The sequence below is a fragment of the Octopus bimaculoides genome, chromosome 24 (assembly GCF_001194135.2).
Source record: "Octopus bimaculoides isolate UCB-OBI-ISO-001 chromosome 24, ASM119413v2, whole genome shotgun sequence".
NCBI classification, from domain to species: domain Eukaryota; kingdom Metazoa; phylum Mollusca; class Cephalopoda; order Octopoda; family Octopodidae; genus Octopus; species Octopus bimaculoides.
The window spans coordinates 228,790-238,359 of record NC_069004.1 but is presented as its reverse complement, the minus strand read 5'-3'; the positions used below and the strand labels follow the sequence as shown (position 1 = coordinate 238,359).

The 9,570-nt window shown below is 39.4% G+C and overlaps 1 protein-coding gene across 2 annotated transcripts in view; it reads left to right on the top strand.

Annotated features, from left to right (window-relative positions):
- The first annotated feature begins 8,157 nt into the window (after positions 1-8,157).
- The window catches only part of LOC106875558 (putative uncharacterized protein DDB_G0289263), a 35,231-nt gene continuing 33,818 nt past the window's right edge, over positions 8,158-9,570 (top strand). Inside the window, exon 1 of one of the 2 annotated variants that reach the window (XM_052976174.1) lies at positions 8,158-9,320. In XM_052976174.1, coding sequence (XP_052832134.1) covers positions 9,301-9,320 — 20 coding nt within the window. In that variant the 5' untranslated portion in view covers positions 8,158-9,300. The remainder of the gene's footprint in view (positions 9,321-9,570) is intronic. The other variant, XM_052976173.1, reaches the window with a different exon arrangement.

Here is a 9,570-nt window from a genome sequence, read left to right as displayed (position 1 = left end):
TATATATATATATATGTATATATATATATGTATATATATATATCCCCACATACATGCTCACACACACACACACACACACACACACACACACACACGCACGCACGCGCGCGTGTGCAAAAAAGGTTCTTACACGCGTCTATATACGCACATGCACAAGAAAAAGCAGGACTAAAGGCAAAATAAAGAAAAAAAAGTGTAAAAATGCCCTGTTTTTTCTTGTGCATGTGCGTATATAGACGCGTGTATGAACCTTTTTTGCACGTGTGTGTATGTGAGAGCATGTTGCACAGTAATTTCCCTTTGTTTAACGGTCATTTTCATAGCATCTTTCGATGGCCAGATAACTGAAGAGATGGTGGCGAGGGTTTCCGCCCCGACATCCGAAACTCAGAGTTTTATCATGGCTACCAAATAATTGTCAAATATTATTTACAGATAAATTCCTCTATTTACATAATATTGAGGTCTTTTTCTTTTGTTGTCTTACCATATACACAGTTCATATATATATGAACTGTGTATATGGTATATGTATGTTCACACACATGCATCATATGATACATACATATTGGCAGGGAGTGTCTTCCTGCTTCCAAAGATTATTATCTCGTGTATCACCAGAGCTAGGTATTGGATAGTTAAAACAAACTGCATGGTCTTCATAGACAGGTTTAAAACCTAAGTTTTTTATGAGTTAAAATTTATTGTTTTACGGGCTTTGATTTCTGCTGAGATCAACTTTGCCTTTCATCCTTCCAGGGTTGATAATAAAATAAGTACCAGTTGAGTACTGGTGGGTCGATGTAATCAACTTACCCCCCTTCCCCCAGAACTGCTGGCCTTCTGCTAAAGTTAGTGGATTAACACTCACTAGAGCATTGGAAAAAAATGCTTTCTAGCTCCTTATATTCTGAGTTCAAATCCCAGCAAAGTCAACTTTACCTTTCACTCTCCTAGAATCATTAAAATAAAGTACTAGTCAAGTACTGGGACCAGTAGTACCCCTCCCCTAAAATTGCTGGCCTTGTGCCAAAATTTGAAACAATTATTGTCAAATGCTGAGTGGTAGTATTGCTAAAACAAAGAACTGAATGTCTTCTGTTATTTAGCTACAACCAGTACTCTCTGAAGTGGTGGGCATTAGGAAGGGCATCCAGCTGCAGAAACCATGCCTAAACAAACACTGGGGTTCAGTACAGTCCTCTGGCTTGCCAGCCCCTGTGAAACCATTCAACTCATGCCAGCATAAAACAGGCATCAGATGGTGGTGATGATGATGATGATGATGATCCCTTTACATTCTGTTATGGCTTTGTACCTTCTGAGCACGTCTTGCAGAGGTCAACTTTGATGTTTCTCCCTGTCTGCAATCAATAATTAAAAGTACCTATTAAAAATTGGGGTCAATATAATTGACTCACCACTGTCCTTGTCCCAAAGTTAAGAACAATTACAGATTGACAGAATCAGTTGAGCATCAGTATAAATCCTTTGTGGTATTTGTTCCTGCTCTTTACATTCTGAGTTCAAATCCTACCAAGGGTAACATTACCTTTCATCCAACCCTCTGGGTGGATGAAATAAAGTACCAGTCAAGTACTGGGTTGATGGCAACAAGTGTCCCCTCCCCACAAAAATTGTTGGTTTTATGACTAAACCAGAAACGGTTCTAATTTGGGGTGCACTGGCAGAACTATTACAACATTGGCAAAGAAATGTTTTGCAGTATTTATTCTAGCTCTTTATATTCTGAGTTCAAATCCTGCTAAGGTCTACAATGCTTTTCAGTGGGGGTGGGGGTCAGATACTGATTAGGTTAATGGCATCAACAACACTGTCTTCTCTCTAATTGCTGGCTTTGGACTGACATAATCATTAGGACACTGGACAAAATGTTTAGTGCTATTTCATTTGTCTTTATGAAATTCTGTATTCAAATTCTGCAAAGTTTGGCTCTCCCTTCCATTTTTTGCGGGGGGGTGGGGGTGAGGGGGGTCTCCCTACATTTCCTGGCCTTGTGCCTCGAGTAGAAAGGGTTATTATTATTATTATTTTTTTTTTTTTTTTTTTTTTCTCAGAACAAGTTTGTCTCAAAATCTTTTGCACGTATCTAGCTAGGTTTTTGTTAATTAAATAAAAGGAAATTGATAAAAGAATTTAAGAATGAAGGAGAAACTACTCTATTTTTTCTGAATGAGCCAAGGTTGGAGACAATTTTAGGGATCAGATGGAATTATCAAGGTTAAATTTTCTTTTAAGTCATTTTTGGCCTAACATTTTATTTATATGGGTGGAAAAATTTGCTTTAGAATGCAAAATTAATGTTGATTGCAAAGGTTACTCCACTGTTTCTGACTGGTTGGCAATATTTCAACAAGGTAACATTGTATTAAAAACACACACACGTCATCCATCATTCTCTCTCTTTCTACTTTCCTCGCTATCGCTCCTTTTTCTTTGTTTTTCTTTTCATTATTTACTGTATGTTTATTGCAAATTTTCTCTCACTGGCTGGTTAACAATTCTCACAAACCGTCCCAAAGTAAAAGAAAAAATACAAACTGCTATTTTTAATGGCTCCAGGGTGTTTCCTCCCTCTCCAATCGCCCCCCCCCTTTTTTTTTACACTCAAAATCTTTGGATAGCCCTATGGTGAGCTTGGTTCTCTTCTGTTAGCCTGCAATTTCTTTGTTATTTTTTTAGCTGAGAAATTTAACCCTCACCTTAACGGAATAATATTAACAATGATAAAGAAGACAGACATTATACTTTAATTATTAAATGTGTAAAGAATATTCTGGAAAGACTTCTTCAGTTTGAAAAAAAAAAATATAATCAACAAAAATAATATAAAAAAACACTTGTGTTTCTCTTCTTTCACTTTTCTCCTGAACTTTTTTTGTTTCTTTTTTGCTATTCAATTTGAATTTTCATACCTATGTTGTGTCCATATCTCTCTCTCTTTCTCCAAAGCACCCGATCCACACTCTGTAAAGTGATTGGCATTCGAAAGGGCACCCAGCTGTAGAAAGCCTGGCAAAAGAGACAATTGGAGCTCAACTCAGTCCTTTGCCTTATTGGTTCCTGCTCAACCATCCAACCTCTGCCAACACTGTCAAACAGATCTGAAATGATGATAATGATCATCATTGGATTTGTCTTCTTTTTACAGGTTTCAGTCATTGGACTGTAGCCACACTGGCAAAGAATAGGAAGACTGTTGTCCACGTCTGCACACTCATTTGTGGCTGATAAGGCTGATGTGGGATCGATACATCCAGTTGCAAAGATGACAGACGTATAATCGTCCTAGGTCTGATGAGGCAGCTGCATTATTTTTTCGTCTCTGACATTTGTCTTCAAGAGAAACACTGCAAGAGATCTCAAAGGAGGAAACAGTATCGCTGATGGTATGGCGCTAAGCAGCACGGTCAGCTGTTAGAGTGGACCACACACGATATTCAATGTCACAAACGCCAAGGGACTGCTTCAGGCAACCCTTGTAACGCTTCTTTGGTACCCCTCTGTTGCGGTGGCCAGTGGTGAGCTTGGGCAGGCGGTGGTCTTTCATCCTGCCCAACATAGTCATGTCTCAAGTAAAATGGCTTCCAGGCTGGTGATCTTTGCTCACTTGAGGACCTCAGTGTTGGTGATGTAACCACTCCAGTAGATGTTGAGGATGGTACGAAGACAGTGTTGGTGAAAACGTTCAAGGAACCTGAGCTGACAACGGTAGGGGACCCAGGACTCGGAGCTATAAAGGAGCGTCGTGAGGACAACGGCCCTGTAGACTCTGACTTTTCTGCTGGTCTTAAGATGCTTATTATTCCACGCATGCTTGTGCAGTCTGCCAAATGCTTTGTTTGCCTTTGCAAGTCTGTTGTCAATTTCTTTGTCGATACTCGCATCTGATGAAATGGTACATCCAAGATAAGTGACCTGCTGTACCAACTTCAGTTGTTTCAGCAATGGTGATGTGGGGCATCCTGTACTCTTCCTGAGGAGCTGGTTGGCGTAGGACTTCAGTCTTTTTCAAGCTTACTTCCAGCCCGAAGAGCTGGGCAGCCTCTGCAAAGAGGAGGTCCTGGATCAGTTGCTCTTGAGTCTTAGTGTGGTCCAGTATGTGCTGGAGGTTGCAAAGACTGTCACCCAGACAGTACTTGATGTAGACGCCATCTGCTGTGGCCTGCTTGAGTATCATGCTGAAGAGAGTTGGTGCTAGGACACAGTCCTACTTCACACCATTGTTGATAGAGAATGGCTCTGATATGTCACTATTCAAGGTGGACTTGTCCTTGCTGGTCTTCGTGAAGCTGGATGATCATGGTTAGGAATTTTGGGGGACAGCTAAGTCAGTTTAGTGTTGAACGCTTTTATCAGATCGACAAATGTTACACAAAGTGGTTTGTTTTGCTTCCGACACTTTTCTTGGACCTACATGAGAACAAAGACCGTATCTATTAGCTCTGAAACCACATTGGTTTTCTGGAAGATGATTTTTGGCAATGGATAGAACAAGTCTGTTGAAGAGTAGTCTTGCAAGAACTTTTCCTGCAATGGAAAGCAGGGTGATTCCTCCGGTAGTTTGAGAAGTCTGACTTTTCCCCTTTGTTTTTGTAGAGTGTAATGATGACAGCATTGCAGAGATCTTGTAGCAGCTTGCTCTGTTCCCAGCATGCAACAAGGAGCTCATGGAGTTTAGCATGTATGACAGGACGCCCATGCTTCCATGTCTCTAATGGCATGCCATCAACACCTGCTGCTTTTCTGCTCTTCAGCCAGCCATGGACAACTGTGGTCTCTTCCAGGGTTGGAGGCTCATCTAATTCCACTCTGACTGGTTGCTGCTGGATATGGAGGATTGCATTTTCCTGGACAACTCAGTTTGCACTGAAGAGGCTCATCTGTTCATATGAATCAGTTCATCAATTTGCTGGTGATTCATGTCCGGTTGCAGTTGGTGCTCTCCTCCTACATGTTTTGTCTTCAATGCCAGCTTCCTTCCTTCCTTCATTAAGAACTCATTGATTGCACAGTGCCTCTGCTTGGAATCCATTATTTACCAGCATTCAAGAAGTGATACTACAGAGCATTGGTTCTCAAGTCCATCTAATCCTTAGGGATCCGCATGACCCTTGATGATCCAGGTAAGATTTTCTTAAAATTCATTAAATTGGTTTTACCTCTACAATACCCATTTTTATACAATTCCTCATAATATCTAATCATAAAAATAGAATCGGACTTTTTAAACATTGAATGGTAGTGAGGATCCATCTGAGTAAATTAAGAATCAATAGGATCCATAAAATGGTTGAGAAACACTACGATAGAGGAAGAATTACTCTGCAAACATCTGCCGTTTGAATGATCTGTGTCAGCTAATTTAAAATAAAGAAGTTTTACCTTCTTAGGCATTATTTCAGAACAAGTTTCGTATATTCTTAGAATCAGCTTATACTCATAATCAAGTATGACTTGATATCATGAACCATACACTCAATAATTCTTTTAGTAATCTCTTGAGATAAGGGAAGCTAATGTGAGTGCAACTGGAAGGCCTTCGAATCATCAGTTTGCTGTGTTACGATTTACTTGGGGGCTAAACAACTTCATCATCATCATCATCATCATCATCATCAACAAATCCATACCATGACCACCATTTGCAAATGGTTGTTATCTGCAAGCATATCCCATCCTTTCATATCACTCTTTATTTTAGGTGTCTGTATAGTTATGAATAGACATAGATACTTTATTGGCCCTCCCACCTCTTAACCTAAGGGTCACATCCTAACATTAGGATTATAACAGCTGGAGGGGGAAAGGACTGCTCCAGCAGTAGGCTGGTACTTTTTTTTTTTCACCTGAGTAAACTGAAGCAACCTGAAATGAAGTGCCTTGCTCAAGGCAGCAACATACTGCCAGGTCCCAGGAATTGAAGCAACAGTTTTATGATTGCTCAATACCCTAACCACTAGGCCATGCATATTCACAACCACAAGGCATGGCTGTGTGGTTGAAAAGCTTGCTTCCAGATTCAGTCCCACTACAGGGCACTTTTGGCAAGTGGATTTGGTTAATGGAAACTGAAAGAAGCCTGTCACATATATATATTTATCCATGTGTGTCTTTGTATTTGTAACCGTACAACTGCTTGATAGCCAGTGTTGGCTTGTTTACATCCCCCTAACTTAGTAGGTCTGCAAAAGAGGCTCCTAGAATAAGTGCCAGACTTTAAAGCAAGAAGTTCTGGCATTGATTTGTTTAACTAAACCTTCCAAGGCAGTGCCCCAGCATGGCCATCGTCCAATGACCGAAACAAATAAAAGATGAAAAGTACAAAATAAGTGTAAGCTTTATCAACAACTTGGAATTGGAAACTGCCAATGGAGAGTCTCTCAAATACAATAATGGCAACAAAAACTATAACGTTAACTGCCAATGAGGTAGTCCTCAGCATTGTAACCAGAAATGCTAGAAATAGCAACCAAATCTCCCTTAAATGATGGCTTCTGTCAAGTATATATGAGCCAACACTGGAGATCTCTATGTTAGAATAATGTGCTAAAAATAACAGTCAAATCTGTAAATGATGTAATGTTAGACTGACTTGTTGGAAACAGTAACCAAATTATAAATTATGTGTTAAAGATTTATGTTTGTATGAACCAGAGATGCATCCTCCACATCAGGCATGGTTCCTATTACTAGCTAGTCATGCTAGTAATAGTAAGCAAATTTCCCTTCTCCCTTTGGCATTTGAATTATTTATTCCCATTGTTTTGAAAGAATCATGTCTTGTCTCATAGCTTTGAGATTTTGATGATGTGATAGAGTAGGTATGAGCCTTTTTCAAGAAGCTGGCTACATAAGACATGGCTCATCATCAAGTGGGCCTCACTAGTAAAAGAATCAAGGTAATTTTGTCTTCCACAGCCCACAGTTTGCCCGCAACTGTTCCTAGGTGATATCTTGACCTATTAGACACAGTAGCCAAATTTTCACACACCTGATTGGTTAACGTATAGCTGCATGAGCCACCAAATGTCTTCCCTCAAATGCAGTTGAACTCTCAATTGATGGTCTGACCCTGGGGAATGAATTCTCAAGGCACAATACCACATTTCCAGAGGTGATGCTCTTGACATTCTTCCACTTTTGAAGCACCCATTGCCAAGCCACCATAAGCTTGCTCAATGTCCCTGTAGCAGACTTCCCAAGTTTAATGCAAATTTTCATGTTGGCTCTTTGTTAAGGTTGGTGACCACCCACCTCCTTTTCTTTTTTTTTTCTTTCCTACCAACATGGAAGCTCAGAAAGTTGGTTGTATATATATATATATGTGTATATATATATATATATGTGTATATATATATATGTATATATATATATGTATATATATATATATATATGTGTATATATATATATATATATATATAGTAGCTGACATACCCGCTAATTCCCAGGAAAGTGGGCTCTTATCCCTTGGTTCCGTTCTCATAATTGTTTCGCTAATCGAGTAACAACAATACAATACAGCTGAAACTAGATTAAATGAAAATGAAATATATATATTTGCCACTTAAATGTGGCTGACCCCGAGGGGTGGATGTTACTGTTGCTTTTAGCCCCAGGAGGACATCTCCTCCAGCTGGCTATCGACACACATCTGTGCCCTGTCTGTATTTGCCAAGGGAAGTTATCTTTCCCATCTTGATCTACGATACGTACAATGCAAAAGACATCCCTTGGCAAATATATGTAACTTTCTCCAGTGAAATTATTCACTGATATCGAAAAAGTGAAAACAAGCAATCGATATCAGTGAATAATTTCACTGGAGAAAGTTACATATATTTGCCAAGGGATGTCTTTTGCATCGAAGGTCGGCGATTGTCGTACGCTGAAGAAGGGAAATAACCCTGAAACTCGGGTACGTACGTATCGTAGATCAAGATGGGAAAGATAACTTCCCTTGGCAAATACAGACAGGGCACAGATGTGTATCGATAGCCAGCTGGAGATGTTCTCCTGGGGCTAAAAGCAACAGTAACATCCACCCCTCGGGGTCAGTCACATTTAAGTGGCAAATATACTTCATTTTATCGTGCAGTTACTGTTAATATCTCGTTCAGATATTTAACATTGAAATATATATATATATATGCTTATTATAGTCTCAGGCTAACCAAAACCTTGTAAGTGGATTTCATACTTGGAAACTGAAAGAAGACTGTCGTATATATATCTACGTGTATCTGTGTGTCTTGTGTTTGTACCCTTGACAACTGATATTGCTGTTTACATTCCCATAACTTAGCGGTTTGGTAAAAGACACTGACAGAATGAGTTCTATTCTTACAAATTCTGCTGAGGTTGACTTTGCCTTTCATCCTTTCAGAGTACCAGTTATGTACTGGGTCGATATAATTGACTGCCCCCCCCCCAAAAAAAAACATTTGAGGCCTTGTACCTATAGCAGAAAGCATCATTGTTATCGTTATTAAGGCGGTGAGCTGGCAGAATCATTAGCAGGCCAAACGAAATACTTAGTGGTATTTCGCCCATCAGTACGTTCTGAGTTCAAATTCTGCCAAGGTCGACTTTACCTTTCATCCTTTCGGGGTCGATAAATTAAGTACCAGTGAAACACTGGGGTCGATATAATCGACTTACCCCCTCCCCCATATTTCAGGCCTTGTGCTTTTAACAGAAAAGGATTGTTATTATTATGCCCGTGAAGGTGGTTGGCTGTTCCAATTCCTTAGCCTCGCCATCGCTTCTGGTAATGCCGCGAGCGTGTTGGCTTGCTTCGGGAGGTTCTCTGTTAACCTTGAGATGTGTGATCGATTGAGGCACTTGGTGGTGAATTGATATTTTTGTCGTTTTTCTTATTTTCTTTCCTTATTTTTCCTTGTTCCTCTTTTCCCATTTTTTCTTCGTATTTTTAATGTGGTTTTGCCTAATGTATGCATCATGTACATACGTGTTATATTCCAATAAAATTAACCTAAATAATAATAATAATAATTATTATTATTATTAGCTGTAGTGATGGCGGTGATGGGAATAGAAATAAAAAGAAGAAAAAGAGGCGGTGTTCAGCTTCGTTTTCTCTCTCTTTTTCACTGAATTCTCGTAGTTGATTGTTGCAATTGTGTACGTCTGTTGCCATGGCAGCCAGCACAGAGACAATATGGCGTCCTAACAGCAACGTTTGTGATGTTAGGACTTCTATTTGACGCCTGATTCCTTATCGTCCAAGACTCCTCTTCAGGGGTCAGTCTTGTCAGAATGTTGGCCGGAGCTTACTCGTATCCTTTACAGAACATGTTCATTTCTTTCATTTTTTATCTTCTTCCTCTTTCCCCTCTATCATTCTCCTGTATTTTATATATTTTAATACGTACACACACACACACACATACGTATCCACACACACACACACATATATATATATATATATATATAAAACAAATTGATAAATATGTGTTAATGTTCATAACTATTGTTATTTTCCATGTTTCCTCGTCTCTCTCTCTCTCTTTCTCATATAATCTCCAA